Below are 21,885 nucleotides of genomic sequence, written 5' to 3' on the forward strand. Positions count from 1 at the left end.
GGCCGGTTGCCTGGTTTGTCGATTCTTGCGGTTACTGCATGTCACACGGACGGTCATAGGGAAAAAGGAAATGCAAAGACTTTTGATGCCCCAAAAGAACGGGCCTGAACCACACGGAAGCATCACCACCCCGTCGTGAACAAGCCTCATATCAAGCTTGGTATGAAGCGTCATGTCAAGCTCTACGTCAAGCTGTTAAGCAATTGCCATGTCAACTATGAGGCCCAAGGCTCGACCCTTCAAGATTCAACTGTGCCCAGGAATGAAATACTTGAACTGTGCTTGAATGAAAACTTGCATTGTGCCACTAGGCTGTCTGTCACGTTTCGTCTCAGAACATGGACTATAATCGAAACAAAGGATCGAGTTGATACACTCTAGTTGGTCGTTTCATGGCCGAAACAAAGGATCTCGGAGTTGCCGCTCTAAACATTTCCTTCTTTGGAAGGACAATCACCATGCACACACTTCAAAGTTGGCAGTTCGCATCTATTTTTAAATGCTACAGGTAGTCGTTACCCCGGAGAACGCCTCCAGCGCTCTGCGGCGAGTCAAAGAGCAAACTAGTTAACCGAAATACTGCGTTGTGTGAGTGTTGAGAAGAGCCCGCCTAGCGCAGTGATGCTGCTCCGGCATAGGTTTCTTCATTCTCCTTGCGTGCCAACCGTGGCCAAATCAACGCGCAATAAACCCAAACGCCAATTGCCTGAACCTCTCTGGAACTCATCCGGTCAATTTCAACGGTCCTCGGCCCACTCGTTCTCGCGGCGGATCTGCTCCTCCTCTTCGGGGGTGAAGTCGTTGGTGATGTTGAATGTCTTTCGGATCTCCTCGGGAGACTTGCCCTTAATCATGTTGGCGACAGTCTTGCAGCCAACATCAAGAAGGGGCTTGATATCGAGGTAGTTGGAGGCCTGTGATATCAGGTGTTAGCAAGTGCTTCGATAGTTAATGATGGGAGTCGGAACATACCAGGATGATCTCAAAAAGCATCTCTTGGTCGACCTGCATGAACTTCTGGTCCCACTCCTCAATATCAGTGGTCTTCTTGCGGGCGTCGGACTCGTCATCGGCAGCTTGAGGAGGGTCGCCACGGTGGTGGTCGCACCACTCGATCACCTTGCGGAGGACGGCTTCGTTGACCTGGAGGACATGTCAGCAATCGAAAGCAAACAGACAGAAAGGGAGATGGGCTCACGTTGGGAATGGGGATGGGGTTCTCCACACTGATAACGACATCACCAAGATCCTCAAGCATGTTCTTCAGCAGCATTGAGCGCTCAACAACGGTGCGATCTATGGTGTTGTTAGCATGATGACGAACGAGAATGCACAGAGTGGCGCAAGCTTACCGACTTCGATTTTGGCGTTGTCGTTGGAGACCAGCCAGACCTTCTGGGAGGGGGCAGAGTCAGACATTGTCGTGGTTGATGAGATGATTATTCCTGTAAAATCTGTAGATGTGAGCGCGACGGACTTGGCGACTGTGAGGGAGGCGAAAGATGGTCACGGCGTGCGGTGTGGTAATGATGGAAGTTGGAGGAAGTAGAGCAGCAGGCCAGAGTCTGCGGGGTCGGCTGAGCGTGGGGCTGTGTCTGTCAACCAACGACGTACCTTGGGGCGCAGGGCTGTGATTCAGAGGAGGACCCTGACTAATAAGACGCGTGAAAGTACAAAGGTTATCGAGATGTGATTATCTGCGAAATCGCGTTTGCGTGTGAATTGATTGAGCTTTATCGATGATGGTTCTCAAATAAGCTGTGTGATGAGGAGAAAGAAAAGTGTTGGCTTTGTCGCGGAAAGGCGAGAGCATTATATGCTGGTCGTTGCCCGTGCAGTGGAGTTGGTTGGCCACTGCTGCCTTCGGCGCAAGGTCAAAGGAGTCAGGCGGCAGCCTGCGTGAGAGAAGGTATTTTGGAACACGGAGCTAAATAACCCCCCATCCTGTTCAGGAACCTTGCAGCGGACAAGGTTAAAGAAAATGCATCGGGAAGATGTTTGTTCTGTCCGTGTTTGTCCAACGCTCAGAGTCTTTGGCGAAGCAGTCGATATAACGACAAAGACACTGTGTCAGGCACAAAGGCTTGTGCACACCTTCCCAGAGTGCTCTTTGTTTTCGTTTTATTTTGGGCTGGTTGACCGTCAATGCAGAGAGAGGTAAGCCGCCAAGGAGCTTGAGGCCCAGGATCCAATGCCATCAAGTCCCGAATATTCGCCTATGTTGTGCTCCTTCTGAGCCACGGCGGTTTGTCAAGGTGAGACGAATGTAGGTACAGCCACAGAGCCAGGTGAGCTCTCAGGCACGGCCAGCCACCTCGACAAGACAAAGCCTAGCAGGGGGTTCATTGCGAGAACTTGAAGAGATGCATGTTAAAATCATAATAAGAGAAGAGGAAAAATAGGTGAGGACATTTAACCAATTGGATTTTTTTTTTTTTCAGTTCTATTGCTTGCTTAAGGTACTTGGGAAGGTAGGTGTTGTTAACCTTGTGTCTTCTCAATCTCTTCCTGCCTGCCAGGTTAGTCATCATCCTGGGGAAACCATGTGACTCTCTCGTGATCAAGCTGTCACTGGCAACCTAGCTCCTCAAGTTGGTGCCGTTTGATTCAGACCAAAAGGCGGAGAAAACGATAGTCGATTCCCTAGGCACGCCAGGTAAGTAAGCCCAAGGTTGTAGTGGGCGGCTTGGGAACCTATGCATAGCGAACGGACTAACTAGCTTCGTAGCGTCACATATTCTCAGTGCCGACCGACCTAGACAACAGGCTCAGCCAAGTTCGACGTCGTCTGCAACTATCAAGTCGATCATGTTCTGGTCTAGCAAAACACTCACCTTCGGTAACTGACCGAGGACACCTTCTTCTCGCGTGCCCGCATACCTTTAAAGTTGCGACTACCGTGGCTACGACATGGCACAGACTTTGCTTGATTGAGAGCCCAACCTCACGTCAAGCCATCGGGTATCATCAATGTCACTTGTCGAAGCATGCAACAATAACGAGATATGAGTATCGGCCCTTTCGACAACCAAGGCAAAACAAGTGAGGAAATGCCGGTGGAAAGACTCATCGTGGGAATTTGGTGAGATCAAAGGGAGCCCTGCAAGGCCCATGCGCTGGTGACTGCAAGACATCGTCATTACCATGGCAGAGATGATGCTGGTCGTCCATCGTACTCGGTCTCCATCCCTTGTCGATTCTGTCACCGTGGCGTTTGATCAATTCAGGCTGTTTTTGTTGGGGAAGACAGTCAGTGCTTTACATGCTGTGCTGTGCTGTGCTCTCGAGCGGTTAACCCTGCAGCCCTCGCGATGGACAGACCATGAGTTGGTCCACCCCCATCTAGAGGGAGCGGGAATGCCCTTGCGAGATCCAGTTGATCAGTGCCTAGATGGCTGGCCTGCCTCGTCTTCGCTCCGAGAGACGCAACCATGGTCAGATAATGGCCCCGCGCGCCCCCGTCCATCAAACAAGACTCAGCCTCTTCTGCTCGGCCGAGTCCCACAGAGGGCAGGACAGACATGGTGCCTCGAGATCATGATGCCCAGGGCCATATCGTGCAACAAAGGCGGTGATGGCGTCCCAAAGGGCAATTCAAAACGTCGCAGCATGCATGGCATGGCAGCAGTCCCCAGAGCAAGGAGCGGCAGCGACCGAGCCCACCACCATGCCAATCAATGTGCCCCTCGATCTCACCATGCTTAAACTCCCGTCCAAAAAGCACCGGTGCCTTGCCACACACGAGCGTTCCAGCGCTACGGATAGGGCAAATTGACATGGTCGACCGCCTTTGCGCTGGGGGACCGTCGAAGCGGTGGATGCGTGCCATGCAGCAGAATCGTGTGACATGCTGGCACCCCGGGGCAGGACGGGAGCTGGGCGATGCGCGGGGCGGCAGAAAAGGAGACTGGACGGGCCCAACACGTGTTTGCAGGGCGGTGATGAATGGGAAAACAGGCCATGGCCATGGCCTTGTCAATGGGTGTTGTGAAATGGCTTGTAATTGCACACAAGATTACCACCGCCCTGGGAATTGCCCAGCTGGATACCATCCTTGTCCTCTGCCATCTGGCGTATCAGAGGGCGAGGGAGACTCTGAGATCTCGGTTCCAAAGGGCTTAGCGTCATGGCTTCTTTGGCAGGGCTCCATCCGAGCTCCATGCCACAGAGCCTCTGCTTGGCTGGGTTGGCTTGCGGGTTGCCGTGGAGTTTGTTTTTGTTCTAGAGATTCTGCCTCTGCTTCTCGACAAGCCGGGCTCAACCGTTTCAGCCTCCCCAAGCCGACGGCTTCCCGCCTAGCTTGACTACCTACGTACGTCGTAAATCTTGGAGATTCAGGAGGCTTGAGAGGCTGCCATTGCACTCGTCCAGAGTCCCCCCCGGAAGTCGCCTCCCCCTGTCCCGCAGCCCCTAAAAAAGCTTCTAGCGGACGCTGTGGGCCACCTCCAGCGGCCATCCCTTCCGTTAGTTCCGCCCATCCCGGGTGACGGTGCCCTCTCCAACTGGTCGTGTTTAGAGCTGGCGCCCGCCCTGGCTCCCCCTAGCCCCCTTGTGCGTCACCCTCCCACTCTTATCCTTGGGCCTGGGACTGGACGTCGAGAAGCGTGGTACGTACCTACTGACATTTGCTTGCACATGGACGGCACCCGGTAGTGGTGTGTGAACGAGCCCCCAAATGGAAACCACCCCAACAGAGAACCGCTTGTGACGGGGTTAGACCTATACCTACCACCTATACCTACAAACATCACCCTCCCGCCGCTTCCTTTTGTTTCTCTATTTTGTTCGTCTCCTTGTCCCTGTTCTTGTCTGTTTCCTCGAGCTTGCCTTGAACCATATTCATCCCTATAGTACCTAGTTAATCATTGATTGGGCTTCTTTCACTTCCCCTCACCTTCGCCCACCTCCACGACCGATACCGACACCGACACCGAGACGCTGCCCGCCACGCACATACACTTAGCCGAGCCCGCACGAACTGTACCTATCCTATATCTTGGGCTTTCTTCGATACGATACGATAATTTTGGTTTTGCATTCGAGTACTTTTCGACCGTCGGCAATTTCTCTACTCGATTAGATCATCACTGCCCACCATTGCGACGACTGCTGCGCAAGCTCGAATCAGCTGCTGTGTGGTTTGCGACTCTCGCCCGTCGTATTCGTCCTCGCTTTCGCAGATGCTCGATGCCTTTGCGCCTCGCGACTAAGCACATGCTTGCTCTGCCCGCTTCTCACTGCTAAGAATTATGTGGCGGCGGACATATCTCATTCTGGTTCTCATCCGGCTGTGGTTTGCATTGTCACCCAGCTATCTACACCCCGACGAGAACTTCCAAGGCCCCGAGGTCATAGCCGGTATGTTTCCCGCTTCTGCCTTCCTGCGCTTCCTCGCCGTCGCGTTGCACAAGCCAGATTTACTGCTCTTGTCAGCTTTGATATCCAGCTGAATGTGCTCGCCAACTGCGTCCCGTCTCTGCACGTAAGAGGGCCACACGCTAACCACTGCGTTGCCATCAACAGGACAGATCTTTAGTTACCCTGTGCGCCATACCTGGGAATTTACGAGCGAGAACCCGATCCGAAGCGTCTTTCCATTATGGCCTGTCTACGGTCTCCCGATGCTCCTCCTGCGGTGGCTATGGATCGGTAATGGACAGGACGGCGAGATACCCCCGATTGCCGTTTTCTGGACCCTGCGCGTCCTCATGTTCTTGATCAGCTTCGTGCTCGAGGACTGGGCGCTACATGAATTGATTCAGTCGCCGAGGCATCGCCGGGTCGCCGTTCTCCTGGTTGCCTCGTCCTACGTGACGTGGACCTACCAGACGCACACGTTTTCCAACTCTATTGAAACATTGGTAGTCGCGTGGAGTCTGGTCTTGATCCAGCGACTCGCTGATCCACGGGTTCGTCTTTTTTTTTTTCACACGTCGCCGCTAAATGGACAAATCAGCTGACAAGATATCAACGTGCAGCAACGGTCATGCGTCCTATCCGCCACTGTTCTCGGAATAGTAGGTGTGTTTGGCGTCTTCAACCGAATTACCTTTCCGGCCTTCCTTTTTATTCCCGGGTTTCGCCTGATTCCCGTCTTCTGGAAGAGGTCAGACAGCCCACCTGCGCTTGGCGCGGAAGAACCCGAGCTAACAACCTTCACAGGCCTGGATCTCTTGTGTGCTTGATTTTGGCTGCGGCTGTGACGACAGTGATTGCCATCGGGTTGGATACTGCATTCTATCTGCCTAGTCCTATCACATGGACCGACTTGATCCACAAGCCCGTAATCACACCCCTCAACAACTTCAAGTACAACTCGGCCACCGAGAATCTGGCTCAGCATGGCCTTCACCCCTGGTACCAGCATCTGGTCGCAAACCTGCCTTTGCTGCTGGGTCCAGCTGCGGCACTTTTGATCTTCAAGCCTGCCTTTTCCCTTCGGCTCTACTCGGCTATTTCTGGACTAGTTGTTCTTTCGGCTTTCCAGCATCAAGAGGCGAGGTTCTTATTGCCGACGGTGCCGCTGTTCCTATCATCGATCCACATGCCCCGGAACCAGACGCTGTTTCGGCTATGGACATCGGCATGGATCATTTTTAACCTGTTCCTCGGAGTAATGATGGGCATCTATCACCAAGGAGGGGTGGTGCCGGGGCAGGTCTTTTTAAGCCAGCAACCAGACGCAACCCAGGCGATCTGGTGGAAGACTTATACCCCACCAGTCTGGCTTCTCAACGGGAAGAACGAGGTCTTGACGACGCGAGACGTCATGGGCCTCAAGGGTGACTTGCTTCTCGAGCAACTATACCAGCTCGCGACCTGTGACACCCCGGCCGATAGGCGGAACCAGGAGTATCTGAAGGAGAAGAACGGCACGTACCTGATGGCCCCGGCCTCAGCGACGTGGTTAGACTCCTACCTCCCCAACAAGGGACTGGAGGGGCTACGATTTAGGGAGGTTTGGCGTTACCGGCAGCACTTGAACCTGGATGATTTGGACTTTGAGGAAGACGGCGTTTGGGGCACTCTGGCCAGAGTGATTGGGCGGCGGGGTCTCGTCGCATGGAGGGTGACGAAAAGCTGCCCTCACTGATGAAAGAAAGGGGTGGCGTATATCTCTTTTCCAGCTTTATGACTCGAGTTAGACACCGTTAATGACCATGTAAAACTACTTTCACTTCTTGGGGCGGCCCATGAACCCATTCATCTTCTCCTTGCTTTTTCTCATCACGATGGTCAGGCTGATTTACCAGCTGAAATTATCATCAAGGCTTCATTTCCCCCACCAACCAGCCTCATGCCCAGGACCCCTTGCTCTCCCCGCAATTAATGACCCGAAGACTCATCCGCCACCAAGAGAATCGAGTCACTGGCGTCATCCGGCGAGCCTTGTGGGGGTCATGGAAACTAGGCAATTTCCAAATGTCTTCGACGGTCTTCGAAACACTTGCGGGGCTCGCGATGCATAATTCACAAGGTGTTGATGCATTGAAGACTGGGGTCTTGAATGACATTAACAACAAGGCCAAGACTCATGGGTACTTTCGCTCCTAGCATTACAACGAGATAGTCACACCACATAGACAGCACTCTTGAGAGGAAGCATCATCACGTTACATCACATTGAGAGAGCATGAATTGTCCAAATGTCTTCAATTTTTCCGCCATCCTAGTCTAAGCTGCATTGTCCACGTCTCAGCGGACACGATTGTTAGGCCATCTCAGGCAGAGACCAAATGAAGCACACTTAGTACAGGCGCTTGGGAGGAGACATGGTAGCCTTGATGGTAAGGCTGCCGACGTTCTGCCAGCCCTTCTTCAGGAGAGAGACGAGGTAGTTGATGGCGAGCATGATGTTGCCAACGAGCTGCTCCTGGGTCATCTCGACGTTGCCGACGGCGACACCCATGCACAGAACCTTCTTGAGCTGGAACTTGATGGTGGACTTGACCTCGTTGATCTTGCCAGTGAGGTCGTCGGAGTGGGAGACGGGGGTGGGGAACTTGCCGGCCTTGGACAGACCGGGGCCGAGGAGACGAGGAATCATCTTGATGAGGGCCTCGGAAGCGACGAAGGCGTCGTACTTGCGGGCGAGCTTCTTGATGAGCTTCTTGTTCTTGTTCAGCTTCTTCAAGTCATCAGCGGACATGGCATCGACACCACCGTGCTTGGCACGGTCGATATCGTGCTGGTCACCAAGAATGCTAGAGGGATTCGTTAGCGCTTGTGTCTCCCTGATCAGGTATCCCAAGTCTCGTACCAGACAGCCATGTTGGGGCGGGGGATGGAAGGCAGCTTGATGGTGCCAGAGAAACGCTTGTCACGCTGGGGGTCATAGTTCTTCAGGCCGATCTGGAGCTCGACGGTCTCGAGGAAGTTGCGCTTCTTGGTCTCGTTGGAGTACTCCAAGAGCTCGGAGACTTGCGTCCGGACATTAGCTGCGTGGCGGTTAGCACATCGTCGATAGGTAGCAGAGGATAGCGCGCGGTTGCGCCCGAGATGCCGTACCGACTGTGATCTTCGACATTTTGACAGTCTCCCAATAGATGGCTTTTACAATCTAATGGTGGTCAGGGCGAGTCGTGGTTGAGGGGATCTAAGAAATCTTTTGGGGCGGGTGAGATTTTGAGAAATCGAAAATGCGCTTGTGGGACTTTGGTGGGGTCTTGAAGGGCAAAATTTCCTCACGGGACCTGGCACGTGATGTGGGTCAATCGCTCTTGGCCGCATGAGTCGCAAAAGCCTATCGGCGAGAGAGTCAACTTTTGCGGCGACGGCTTCAGGTGAATTTGGGGCATTGAGCTGGTATCTTGAGTGAGTCATCTCTGTCTTGAAACGAGAAGCAGAGGTCACAAGACTCGCGCCATCTTTCCGCCGCAGAATTCATCACCAGGATGAAGGATACGGCGCAGCAAGTTGACGACTTAATCGCCAACTCCAACCATATCTCAAAATGGGTCGAGGAGCAGCCAAGTGAGAGCCAGGCAAGGTGCGCAATTCTTCCAAGATGACTCTTTTTTATGTATATATCCTAAGAAGACATTTTCTGTAGTTGGGCCCGGTCAATCTTTGCGAGGCTTCTCGAGGGCGCCTCACAGCCCAGGGGTGCTTCGGGCAACTCGTGCGTAAAACTCTGCGGCTTCGTGGAGCAGTCATCAAAGTCGCGGTCCCAGGATCTCCGGCTCTGGGCCTTTTCCAGGGATGTCACCATCAGGCTGTTTGATTTCTATGTCGAGTGGAACGAGTCGGACAACCACCGTTCGATGAAGCTCGTTCTCGATCTGATTCCCCAGCTCATCAGGAGAAACCCGGACGAGGAAGCAGGTCAGGCAACAAAGTCTGCTATCCTTGACAATCTTGTGTCGATTGTCACGGGCAAGTCGACAAAGCCTCTCGCCAAGTCTGCTATCAAAGCCCTGGATCACCTCGTGACCAAGAACATTGTCACCCTGGAAGAGATTCGATCCAGCTATGTCACTCTCCAGCAAAAAGATACCTCCGTTAAGACACTAGAAGTATGGAAACCGTTTATCTTCGAGTTGTTCCACTGGATGACACTTCACTTTGTGTGTCCAACGGCTGGGAGGTTCATCGTCTGCATTTACCGCGGCCTGAGGCGGCGAGACGGCGAGACACCAGTCGAGTTGACCGTCGAGACGTGGCACAAGTGGCTTCTGGAGGCTGTGAACGAGGAGCCTTCGATTCTAGAGTCTATCAAGAATTACATCTTCCTACCCCTGTTCAAGGCTGACAAGGTCGAGGCCTTGGACTTCTTGAAGAGAATGAATGAGCACGAGGCAGTTTCTGCTGGTGCCGAGATAGACCTGAATCTCCCAGCGCTTCTCCAATTGGCGGCTTTGGAGATCGGAAAAAAAGTCGGCTTGGTGGAGGAGCCTGGTAAGTTGGCACGCCCCTTATCTTGATACTTGCTAACAGTAGCAGCACTGGGCAATGACAAGACGAGCGATGGCGAGTCATCAATCGTGCTCCATGAAAAGGTTCTGGAGAGTGTGTTGGCCCATCCTTCACATGAAGTTCGATCTCTTGCCCTCTCCCTGCTCGTCAGTTCCCCGTCGACGACAAGGCCATATTCGTCCACCGCCTTGGACTTGCTACGCAAGCACTTGGCAACTTATTTCGCAGACTCAGACGCAAAGTTCCGAAACGAGGTGGCTGGCAAGGTGCGAGATATGTTCAAGAGAGTACGAGGCGCCATCTTTGTGCTCAAGAAGAGCATACCAAGAGCAGCCGCTCGAGACCAAAAGGGGCAGCCCGGACAGACAGTGTCAAAGCCCATTCTCTACCGAACCAACCTAATCTCACTACCGGAAGCCCAGCTGGTTGATTGCTTGGACTATCATCAAAAGTTCTTGTTCTGGTACATCAGCTTCTTGTGCAGCGAGTTGACGCCAACGGCCTCTTATCAACGGCATGCCGCTTCGCTAAAAGCGGTGACATTTATCCTCCGAATGGAGGGCGAAGTGACAAAGACATGGGAAACTGTTGATGATCAGGAGCTTTTCTTTGATCTGTTCAACGGTCGTTGGCTTCGTGCCCTGTCTGATCTGGTCATGGATCCCTTTGACGACATTCGAGATCACTCGGCCACAGTGCTCAAGAGAATATTCTCTGATGAGCGGTACAGAAACTTCCACCTTATGGCTACAGGGGGCAAGGTGAATCCTGCAGAGGAGCTTGCAGAACTTCTCAGAAGGTCTGATGAGCTCGCACGCCGGACTGCGAGAGCAGATCACTCAGATGGTGTTGCTAGGGTTTGCCAGTTGCTCTACCGGTTCTCCCAGGACGAGCAGCAGCGACTTGATCTTCTTTCGAAGCTTGTTGGCGGCGTTCAAGAGAAGTTGACAGTGGCGGAAAAGGACCTTGGCCGGGCTGTTCTGGATGCTCCTCTCCACGGTGACTTTGCTTCTCTCTGCTACACGTGGCAGGTGGTCTCTGAGCTCCAATTCTCCGAGGCCGAGCTACAGGCTGTTCAAGGTCTGCAGGATTCGCTTGTGACCTGCTGCGAGCGAGTCTGGGCGGCTGTCCGGGATATTCTTTGCGATGACTCTCCAGAGGGCCATCTCCCCCAGGAACTCGAGGAAGTAGATGGGCTTGACACGAAGGACGTCCTGAGCTACAGTTTCCGATCAGTTCATGAATCAAGGTATGTTGTTGAGCCTTCATGTCTCAGTCATTCAGGCTAACACAGAGGCAGCAACCTTTTGCGGACCCTGATTCTCCCTATCAAGCAACGATCCCGTGAGGGCAAGATCTTTCCATCGAGGGAGGTCTATGAAAGGATAGGAAATCTGACATTTACCCAGCTGGCTAGCCTTAGACACCGTGGTGCTTTCGCTACTGTCGCCTTGACCTTCTCAACCTGCTGCCAACTGGTCAAGCATCTTGACCAAGGAGATGCGGGTATCGAAGGCCCAGATCTGTTAGAAGCATGGTACAATGTAAGTCAACACCTCCCTTCCAGCTTAACATATTGCAGTTCCTGCAAAAGGGCACCGGACGCTTCCTTTGGTGAATCCGGTTCTGTTCAGGGGCTAACCCCTATTTAGGGCACTCTGGATGCCATCTACGCCCAAGTATCAACAACTCGACGATCCGCCGGAATCCCATCCATGATGACAGGCGTACTCTCCGCCAATGCGGCTAGCCCCTCGTTCGAGCAGGTCATGGCCAAGCTGATGGAGATTGCCAGCCAGGAGGCCCACGCCGCCGAGACGGACGGCTCTAACTTGCCCCAGGTGCACGCCTACAACTGTCTGAAGGAGATCTTCAAGAGCTCGTACCTGACGGCCATGGGAAACAAGTCTGAGAAGTTCCTGACGCAGTGTCTCGAGCTGGCGGCGAATGGACTCAAATCGGAGCTCTGGGCGATCCGCAACTGTGGCCTCATCCTCCTCCGCAGTCTCATTGACTGTCTATTTGGATCCCACCAGAGCAAGGCCACGATGGAGGCTGGCTGGGATGGCAAAGCCAACCGTATCTCATATCATCGCTACCCCTCCCTGCCAAAGGTTCTCCTGAACCTTCTCAAGTCGGGCCACCAGATGATGGCGGCTACGGCCACAAGCTCAGCGGCAGCCGAGTCTGTCTTCCCAGCTCTCGACATCATCCGGAGAGCTGGACCCCCTGAGCTTCTCCGTGAAGAGCTTCAGGTGCACATCGCCAAGTATCTAGCCAGCCCAGTCTGGCATGTGCGGGAGATTGCAGCCCGAACCCTTTGCTCGTGTCTCTTGCACGATCTCTGGCTTGACACTATCATCAGTCTGGCGGCAGAGTCTGTTCGTTCACCGATCGGCAACGTTCAGAACCATGTTCACGGCGTCCTCCTATCCTTGAAGTACATTATTGACAGGCTCAGTGAGGTCATGCCAGAGCAGCTACAGCGTAAGATCTACATTTTTTACGATCGAGACCAGTTGCTCACACACTTTACAGACGATACCCCAAAGCTTTCAGGCTTCCTCATAGAATACTGGCGTGAGATCCAGTCCCTCGACTCCCCAGAAATCGCCGCAGCCTATCTCGAGGTTGTGAACCTCGTGCGGGTCCTCCCAAGGCCAAAGGGCGTCGCCCCCCTTGGATTCGAGTTTCCAGAGGATAATGTCCGGGAGAGCGCTCTTCTCAGGGCTCAGCGCGTCATCCACGAGGTGCACTCCATCTTCGAGTCCAACGATCCGGTTGAGAACCTCAACATCCTTCTACTGAGCAAGACTTTGGGCGTTAACACCATCGTCGCTGGTCTCGAGACGATCCCCAAGCTATGGCGTGCCTCGAAGCTGTCAGAGAGCAAAGTGAACGAGTTCTGCAACCTGTACCGAGATGTGTGTCTCAAGATCGGTCCTGCAGAGCCTAGAGTCATTGCCCTGCAGAATCTGACAGACATCTTGGATCAGCTGCTCAAGACCAAGAACGTTGGAGCTGTCTCGCCGACTCTACTCTCCCAGATCTGGAGTAGCTTACCATTGAGCTTATTGAACCCAGCCCTCGCAAACGCCGTGATAAGAGTAAGCGGCTGCATCTCGGCCATTCTGAGAAAGTCACAAGCTATATCTGCGGCTGGTCTCCAGAACTGGGGACATATGATGGCCGATGCTGGCCTAGATGACAAGGTTTGTAAGACTCACTCTCCGTCGAACCAACTGCTGACACTTTAAACAAGGACTTTGATACTCGTCTGGCCGCGGCAGAATCTCTCTGCTCATTCTTCGTCGGTATTGAGGATGAGCAAGACTGGGCACGCGAGGAACATCTCCCAGCTCTTCTAGCCCTGTACGACTCACTCAACGACGACGATGACGATGTCCGGGAAGTTGGCTCCGCCGCCGTAAAGAGTATCCTCGGCCAGGCCCTCGTCCCCATCGAAGCCGCCAATCGCCTCCTCTCGTGGCTGTCGCAACGTTTCGGCCATGACTCAACTTTCCGGCAAGTTGTTGTCCGTAGAATCATGGGAGACGCCCGATTCCCAACCCCTGAGACTCACACGGCGTCTGTGAGCGACCAGCTGCAGAACGCCATGAAGTTTGATGACTCGCTCTTCGTCATCGAGGAGCAGAACCTTTTCGTCGACGAAGTCAGGGAGACACAACGTTGGGTTTCCATCTACGAGAGCTTGAGCTGGGAGGCCAAGGATCCCGCTCTTGAAGCGTTGACCGTGTGGTCAAATGCTGGCATCGACGAGATGCGTCGTCTCGTAGGTGAGGAGGACGGTCCTCTTGGATACGGTTCCAAGCCAGAAGTCTTTGCAATCCTCTCCCGCGTCGTCTACGCCTCGGCCGCCCAGGTGAAGGAGAGGCGTCACCCTGACGGTAGACTGCTTGAGGGCGTCGACAAGTTTGGCAGTGCTCTACGAGAAGGACATGGGCACATGTCGGGTCTTTTACTACAGCCTCTGGAAAAGACTATAGACATCTGAAGCAATAGAAGCAGTAAAAGAACGAGAAAGAAAATAAAACAAGTCGTGAATTCATGTTATCTTGCTTTACAATGATCCCGCCTATCCACAACGCCTCGCAGTAAACCCATCTGGCCGTTACGCTATAGTGTACATTCAAGTGTTGCCTTGTCCTTCTCCGACTCTTTCTAAGATGTCTCGATGCCCGTGCCGGCTCTCTTGAGACTCTTGAGTGACGCCGTAGAGTCGGACCTGTCCACCAGCCCCATCTTACCCAGCTTGCGGACCAGCATCGTGTTCTGGGCTTGGAGTTCGCCGACCTGACCCTCAAGGAGCTCGATCTGACGACGCGCAAGATCTCTTTCGGCACGGACTCGTTCAAGCTCGAGGGAGAGGTTGTTCTTCTCTTCACGCTCCAGAGCCTTGCGTCGGCGTTCCTCAGCTTTGCGTTGCTCCACCTCGCGCTTCTCTTCGAGCTTCTTGATCTCGCGACGATACTTCTCCTCTTGCTTAGCTACCTCCTTTTCATGCTTCTCTCGCATCTTGGCCAGCGTGGCGGCGTCCTTCTCTTTCTCGCCTTGAAGCTTGCTCTGCCGACGCTCCTGAAGACGGGCAACCTTCTCGTCTAGCTTCTTCCTCCGCTGCTCGAGCTTCTTAAGCTCCTTGTCGCCCTGTGTCTGTGGTGGGTTCGAACGGGATGTCTCGGATTGCGACTCGGTGATGCTATCAGGGGACTTGTTCTCTGCAGTTACACTCCTCTCTAGGGCAGATGCAAAGCTTCGAATGGACGAAGTGTCACTTTCATCGTCGCGATGCTCTTCCTCGATCTGATGAGCTTCATAGGTGCTCTCATCGGTGGAGGCCATATCCGATCCGGTCCCCCATGTCTTGAGCAGTCCAGTAGGGAGATATGAGCTCGCAGCGCCGATAGCACCAGCTAACATGCCGTAGAGTCCGTTACTACTCGGCATCATGTCATCTTGGCTCGGGTGCTCATCAACGGGGTCAACATTGGCCGTAGGAATGTTTGGAATAGTTGCTGACTTTTCCTTGCCCAACACAGGCAGCTCAGTCTCTTGTGGTTCGACAACCGCGTTGGGATCTGGAAAGCCTTGCATCGCCTTGGCCGTCACCCACTTAAGGAACTTGCCAGCATCGCCAACGATGCCAGGCGGCGTTCCCTTCTCGATGAGGAAACGTGGTACGCTGCCACCGGGGTCGCTTCGAGTCACCATGAGCCATTCAACAGCTGTAGGGAAGTCGTCGATGGGTGCTGAACCATGGCCTTCGCTACCAGGCTTTGGGCTCGGCCTCCTGGGCTCGTCTCGGGTCAATAGGTCTGCTGACGACAAAGATCTCCTGGAAGCAAAGTTGTCAATGGGAACCTCGCGGATAACTTCAACCGATTCGTAGTAGCCACGGATAATGCCCTGGCGGGGAGGTGATTCTGGATGATCGCAAGGCTTGGATACAATCATGAACTGTCTCAGCGGACGAGAACCATCAGCAAGCTTAACGGAGGTCTCGGATGTTAAGAGCAGAGTAACAAAGTCTCGCGGAGCAGTCGGACCCGGGAACTGGGCAGAAAGTTGGAAGACTGTTGGCAGTATAAGTCAGTATCACGTTGTCCGAGTGGGTAGATCACGACTTACCCTGCAGTCTACCAGCATCATCGATGTTCTTGTCCTCGACACGTTTATCGGCCCCGATACCACGGATGTTGCCGCTTCCCGGTGATCCCTGTATCTTCATCGTCTCGGCAAATTCGACAGAGAGACCTGTCTTCCAGTCGTCGAACGACAGGCCCTCGTGGACGCTTCGCCGCGCAAACCAGGCCCCGCGCCCATCTTTGGCAGCCAGCTTGTAGACATTAATACCAAGAGGATTCTCCTTGGCGTTGACTTTGATTTCTTTCCACTCTTTCCGCAGATCCTGGGCCTGACTGATAGCCGAAGCCTTCTGTCGTTGCGATAGCGCCCGTTGGATATCGGGACCCGAGGCGGCCGATTCGGTCTTTGAGCGCGCCCGCCCTCCGCCACTTGGGGCAGCTCTCGTAGCTGGAGCTGGGATCGATTCGATAACGGTCTGCGTTTCGGAAAATATGTCGGCGAGGAAATCTTTGAGGTCATCTTGGGGCACCTGGTCCCAGTCGACAGGGCCCATGGCCGCGAGCGGTTCGTGATGGCTCGCCATGGTTTTGGTAGTGGTGTGTTATGGGTATGTAGGAAGTTTCGGTACGGGCTCGCTTGCAAGGAATATAAGAAAAAGAGGAGTACAAAGAAACAAGCAAGGAAGGAAAATCGTGTTCGTGAAGAGTCGATACGTCACTGACAATCCAGGGAAGAGAGATGTGTTATAGGCCAAGAAGAGGAGAAGCGGATGACCAAGCCAGAAGAAGAAGCAGGATTAAAGGTCTTTGGAGGTGATGAGCCATGATCAGCAGCCGTGGAAGCCGGAGGGGCGCCTCACTGACGTCAGCCAACTAAGACACTTACCTACCGCTAACCTAATCCACTTGAAAACCCGTAGGGCGGGCTCGCTCTTTGGTCGTTCTCGCTCTTTGCTAGCGCCCTAATTAGCGCCCGAGACGCGAGTGGGGCATGGGTCTCGCTCTCCGGGTCGGTCAGGGCGCCCCACTCCGGAATACGCGGACCTACTAATACGAAAACTTCTCCGTATCCGCCGGGACCGGTATTCTGGAAACCTCCTCTGACAAATACGGACTTGCAACGTATAAATAGACAACACTCGGACAAGCCCTGTTCGCATTCGGACATCGCCTGTTTCATAAGTTTGGATTAATACAATTGCTTGCTTGCACAAATAAAATCCGCCGGCCAAGGACGGGCTGGAGTTCTTTATTCTCCCTTCACTGCTCGCTTCTCTGGTACACCTCTGATCCAACATGCCTTCAATATGCTAAAGCTTTGCTCCTCCCAATTACTCCTGAAACGACTCCGATCCATGCTACAATGTTGACAACCTCCGCTCCCGCATCACAACCTGGTAATCTTTCCTACAGCTTCCGCAGTAGCTGTCGCGCCATTGCTCAAGTGCTTGTCTTCGCTTCGCCGTTGTCTGCTCCATCACCTTTTGTGATTCCTTATTCTTTCCGGATTCTGATCCCTTCTTCTGCTTCTTACTGCGATCATCCATCTGGAGCATAATGTCCAGCTCATCGCACAGCGACTTTTCATCCACCAGCCAGTTCTCCCACTCCGACTGGAGCATCTCCCGCTCAATGCTGTTGACAACTCGCATCGCCACCAACAAATCATGTCGGTACGAACCTAGCCGCTGTCGCGTTCGTCGTAGTCGGCGTGCTGTGGCTTGGCTTGTGGCTGTTGACAAACTGGCTCCGGCTTCCTCCCATGGCGTGTCCATATCGGCGGTATCCAGTAGGTCTTTGAACGTAGTAAAACATGTGCTGTTCTCCGGGAATGACAATGTCTGGCCAGCCCCTGACGCCTCATCCAAATCGGCAATGTAAATGGCCTTGCTCATCATCAGGTTTGGTCGGATTCCAATACGTTGCATGAATCCGGCTGCCCTCCGCTCACCCCACCACGTTGTCACCTCGCTCGATGTCAGAAGCACATTGGTAAGTGTGCTGAATCCAAGCAAGGCGAGGATGATCCACTGAGCCGTGATAATATTAAAGGCCTTGCGTAGAACCGCAATAGCACCCATGATGACCGATGATACTGCGCTCTCGCCCAGAGATCGAACTGTCTCAAATAGCATGGCGGTCAACGTTCGGGGTTTGATGACCTGCTTCTTAGCCGAGTCTGTCGCACCAGGTCTGAAGACCACCACCTCTGTCTGTTGGCCGATCTGCCCATACACTTGGATTGCTCTGTTTGTCCGACTTCGAGGTCCGAGTTTGCGGACCTGGTCTGTGGCAACTTCGGCAAGCTCTTCAGCATCGCTTGCGGCATCGCGAAGCGCTTGACGCTCCACCAGATTCTTTGACAGAGCCGGAAGCTTGGACCAATCAATCTTGGTGTAGATGGCAAGCTTGCACTTGGACTTGGCCACATGCGTGATGACGATCTTGGTGATGACTTTGAACCAGCTTGAGTGAGGCAGATGCCACGCTGTCTTGACGTGTGTCACTACGTATGTGACATGATCACTGAATACATCAATGATCTGATAGTCGTTGACCTCGGCCTCCTTTGATCGGCCCAGGACATCCTTGTAGTCGACCTTGAACTGGAAGTCCCGTCTCATCCTTCCCTGATCAACTAGTACCCATGGGCCCTGAGCAATCTGCTGAGCGCGTCGCTCAAAGTAAAGCTTCGGGAACACAAAGCTCTTGTCGCCAAACAGCACATGGAAGCATGACTTTGCGCTGATCTCAAAGTTGCGCTCGGCTGCCATCTCCTTCATACCTTCCGGTTCGTAAATAACTGGTCGAACTGGTAGGTGAAGTTTGTGTATCTGTCTGGCTCTTGATTTCAAGGCGCGCGAATGGGAGCTGAAGTCGTTCCGCCTAGCCACCGGTCTTCCTAACCAGGTTCCATCGTCCATCGGTGTGTTGGCTGAAACTTCTTCCCAGCTCTCAACGCTGGGGCTTGGTCGATCAAACTCCTCCTTCTCAAGATTGATCAACGCAGTAATGATTTCCTCGACGTCCATGGGTTCCTCAGCCTGAAGGTCGTCGATCAACAGGTTCAGGCGGGTGTGGAGGAGACCCAACTCTTCCAAGAAAACCTTGATGGTGATCCTAGTGTACCCAGTATCATTGGAATCATCGCCCAGGTGCAAGAAGATGAAATCGCAGTCATTTCCTGGAGCAGCTGTCACCTCGGCAATGATATCGAGGCTGATGCTGTAGGCTGTGACAAGGCCTATTTGCTGTCCGTAAAAGTACATGTTGTCAGGCGTGACATAGATACGGCCATCTCCCGCCATGTCTGGTTTGCCAGGTCCGCGCTCAGGGGAGCCAGTCCAGGCTGCTCGGAAGACGAGCACAAGTTTCTCTTCCAAAGGCGCATCCGGGAACAGCAAACGGAACTGCGCATGCTGGGCCCTCAGCTCAGGGGGATAGTTCCGCGGGAACAGCTCACCGCCTTGTTTCCGCGAGATACCCTTGCCAAGACTAGCCTGTGAACTTCCGGGAACCACAACTCCAATAGGGTCGTCTTCATCAAGCCTAGGTAGAACGGGTTGGGTCGGCGTGTTCATGGCACCCCAAAGACTAGTTCCCCAGTAATTGGCAATGACAGAAGCTGGGAGCTTCCTATTGCTCCCCACAGGGCGACGCTCTCCCGCAGCCAATACGGCAATGCGACTCAAGCCTGTCATCGAGGGAGGCTTTGCTAGAGTGGCTGGAGCCAGAGTGCCAGATTGGGTGTCGACCGATGGCAGCATGCTAGGCGTTTGTCTGAAGGTGGAAGAGCTTGCTAGAGTATTTGAGTATCCGGGTAGAATGTGGCTGGTGGACATGTTTGAAAGTCCAGGAGATCCTGCGCCGCTTCCCTGGGCAGGCTCAGAACCTGCTTGACTACCAAATGTGGCCTTGCGGTGAAGATCAAGCTTTTGGATGATTCTGGCTGCATGTTCACGGCCACTTTCACCCTCCTCTCGTGCCAAGTCTCTTCCCAGGGCAGTGATAGATCGACGAGACAAGCTGCCATTAACGTCAAAGCTCTGTCTCGTGCTCAGGTTACCATCTGTCCCAGGAATTGGCAGCGTACTTGTTCGCTCGAACCCACTCCCAGACTCGTCGTAGATACCAATCTGTGCATCAAGTGTCTTGGCTGAGAATTCTGGGATGCTTGGCGGTGAGATGGAAAAGGCGGGATCAACAGCACCAGGGAGGGTAGCGTTGCTTCTGTTCATGCTTGTCTCGAAGGCGTTCTTTTTGGTTACCTCGAAGACCTCCAGCCACTCCGTGAGTTCGCCTTGTGTCTCAGCTTGAAGGAGTATCGTTTGGCTCTTTGTCTTGACCTCGAAGCAGAAACGTCGGTCCTCAGCCACCGCTGGCTTTGCGTTACAAAGCAAAACTCCAATCTCATCACCCTGGAGAACTCCCAATGGACCCGGTATGAGCCAGCCAAAGATGCCGTCGCGGCAGTAGTACCACCTCCTGATCCATGTATGTCTTGCGGGTTTGCCAGAGAGGGCGCGGAGGAATAGCCAGCCTTGCTTCTCCGAGATGACAGGGACACCCTCCTTGAGACGCAGGTTGACGGGGCCACGGGTGCCGAGGAAGGGGACAGTCGAGGTGCTGTAGTCTTCAAGCTCGCGGGACGGCTTAAATCCTGCGAGCGCGCCCTCTGCAAGATCTCGTCTGGCCGCTTGCAGTTCACGTCTGAAAACCATCTCTGAAGCTCCCATCTCGTTGGACCAACCCTGAATTCGTTCCATCTCTTGGTTCCACCGAGCAGCGTTGCCAACCGCCTCTCTAGTGCGCTTCAGCTCCTTCCATCTTTCACTGCAGATCCTGACAAGTAGCTTGTCCATGCTGAAGCGTAGCTGGGGAGCAAGCTGGCAGTAGTCCATGGACGCCTTCAGGTATAGCTTTCGGGTCTCGAACACGGCAAAGGCGTCTTCGCGGAGGGCTGAAGGTTCTTTTGTCTTTGACTGACTGACGTAGCGGGCCAAGGTCGTGTCAAAGGTTCGCTGCGCCTGTTCCATAGCTCTCCTGCACTCCTTGAAGTTCCTCAGGTCACCAACGATGAACTGCCGGATGGGATCGACAATCGAACCATCCATCTTCTTCATGGTGCTCAACATTTGTATCCAGTACTCGCGCCAGCCGTCGCCGACCCTCTTGAGGGCCAGAAAGGTATAGTCGTTGTCAACAACGCCGTCGGCGGCCGAGGGCATCATCTTGACGATGTAGGTGTTCACGGTCTCTTCGAGGGCGAGGAAGTCGTGCAGGAGCTTCGAGGTGGACTGGACGTAGCCGTTGAGCCATCGTTCGATGGCATCGACCTGCTCACCAAAGTTGGTGGCGGTTACTCGAAAGGTCGGGGAGTCGAGAGCGGCTTCGTTGAGGCCAACGGGGATGGCGCGGCCAGCTTGCATGGTCGCAGCGCCCGGTGTGCCCGGTGGTTCAGGCATGATGAATGATGAATGATGTTCAGCGCCCGACTACAGCTTCAGTTGACACTGAGCCGTGGTCTTTATGGCGCGAAATAATATGGCGGTGGGAGATGGAATGATGCTGGTAAGATGGTGGTCGATAGGATAGGTCGAGCCCTTGTTGTTTCCCATGTTGACGTAGCACCCTTGCTCGTTCGTACCTTCCTCTCGCATTCGTAGAAGGCCCCCACATCAAAGTTACGGACGGAGTTGGAAGGAAGGTGGTCGGTCTCAAGCCACAACTAGCGCCGCGGAGAACACCAAACTCCCATGATTACCGGCGTACGTACTACGTTTTTCGCCGTCGGACAACTGAACGAACGGAATACGCGGAGCTTTTAATACCTACCCTGGGAACTGCGGAGCTTCCCCTAGGTCAAGTAATCTCGCTGCGCAAACGCCCATCAAATGCGAGGGCAGGATTACGCAGCCATGGGAACGAACGAGGGAAGCCCTCGAACACGGACAAACCCAAGCAGCGCGTGAACGCGCAAACTACATCACTTTTGGGAACTGCTCAACAATGGCCATGCAAACGACTAGTATTTTGTTGATTCGACGCGTCGTGACTGCTCGTGGCTGAGACCCGTCAAGAAATGACGAACAAGCCTGCAGCCAGCTCACGCCGATTCTACTCCATGACAACAGATCTTTCAAGCCATACAGAGCAACGCCCGTGACGGCCCTCGCGGATCCTCTAGTCGCCGTCACACCCCGATCCTTCAATTTTAACGCGTGGGCCTACCAGCAGTTAGACCTGACTTCTGGGATTGCAGAGTTGATGGTTTATCTACCTCTATTCCCGCCGATCATAACTCAAGCCGTCATCATTGTGCGAAGCGGACTGGGTCGCGACACCTGACGGGGGTAATGGGGAGGCG

At 53.8% G+C, this 21,885-nt stretch overlaps 6 protein-coding genes across 6 annotated transcripts; 2 read left to right on the plus strand and 4 right to left on the minus strand.

The window, feature by feature from the left end:
• Positions 1 to 737: 737 nt before the first annotated feature.
• Positions 738 to 1,419, minus strand: NCS57_00606700 (E3 ubiquitin ligase complex SCF subunit; the record flags this gene model as incomplete). Its single annotated transcript, XM_053055966.1, has 4 exons — positions 738 to 914; positions 973 to 1,143; positions 1,199 to 1,296; positions 1,353 to 1,419. The coding sequence occupies 4 exons, from the start codon at positions 1,417 to 1,419 to the stop codon at positions 738 to 740; spliced, it is 513 nt and encodes a 170-aa protein (XP_052914921.1).
• A 3,830-nt stretch (positions 1,420 to 5,249) lies between these two features.
• NCS57_00606800 (Mannosyltransferase) lies at positions 5,250 to 7,093 on the plus strand (the record flags this gene model as incomplete). Its single annotated transcript, XM_053055967.1, has 4 exons — positions 5,250 to 5,358; positions 5,524 to 5,909; positions 5,979 to 6,106; positions 6,163 to 7,093. 4 exons carry the CDS (start codon positions 5,250 to 5,252, stop codon positions 7,091 to 7,093), a joined length of 1,554 nt encoding a protein of 517 aa, XP_052914922.1.
• A 654-nt stretch (positions 7,094 to 7,747) lies between these two features.
• Positions 7,748 to 8,527, minus strand: NCS57_00606900 (Ribosomal protein; the record flags this gene model as incomplete). Its single annotated transcript, XM_053055968.1, has 3 exons — positions 7,748 to 8,204; positions 8,261 to 8,438; positions 8,509 to 8,527. The coding sequence occupies 3 exons, from the start codon at positions 8,525 to 8,527 to the stop codon at positions 7,748 to 7,750; spliced, it is 654 nt and encodes a 217-aa protein (XP_052914923.1).
• Positions 8,528 to 8,894: 367 nt separating this feature from the next.
• Positions 8,895 to 13,930, plus strand: NCS57_00607000 (uncharacterized protein; the record flags this gene model as incomplete). The annotated part of the gene is made up of 7 exons (XM_053055969.1): positions 8,895 to 8,989; positions 9,053 to 9,897; positions 9,943 to 11,164; positions 11,216 to 11,459; positions 11,568 to 12,402; positions 12,454 to 13,127; positions 13,178 to 13,930. 7 exons carry the CDS (start codon positions 8,895 to 8,897, stop codon positions 13,928 to 13,930), a joined length of 4,668 nt encoding a protein of 1,555 aa, XP_052914924.1.
• Positions 13,931 to 14,097: 167 nt separating this feature from the next.
• NCS57_00607100 (DUF3074 domain-containing protein) lies at positions 14,098 to 16,102 on the minus strand (the record flags this gene model as incomplete). Its single annotated transcript, XM_053055970.1, has 2 exons — positions 14,098 to 15,506; positions 15,562 to 16,102. 2 exons carry the CDS (start codon positions 16,100 to 16,102, stop codon positions 14,098 to 14,100), a joined length of 1,950 nt encoding a protein of 649 aa, XP_052914925.1.
• A 774-nt stretch (positions 16,103 to 16,876) lies between these two features.
• Positions 16,877 to 20,983, minus strand: NCS57_00607200 (uncharacterized protein; the record flags this gene model as incomplete). Its single annotated transcript, XM_053055971.1, has 1 exon — positions 16,877 to 20,983. The coding sequence occupies one exon, from the start codon at positions 20,981 to 20,983 to the stop codon at positions 16,877 to 16,879; it is 4,107 nt and encodes a 1,368-aa protein (XP_052914926.1).
• Between the last annotated feature and the right edge of the window lie 902 nt (positions 20,984 to 21,885).

This window comes from Fusarium keratoplasticum, chromosome 4, assembly GCF_025433545.1.
Source record: "Fusarium keratoplasticum isolate Fu6.1 chromosome 4, whole genome shotgun sequence".
In the NCBI taxonomy this organism is placed as follows: Eukaryota; Fungi; Ascomycota; class Sordariomycetes; order Hypocreales; family Nectriaceae; genus Fusarium; species Fusarium keratoplasticum.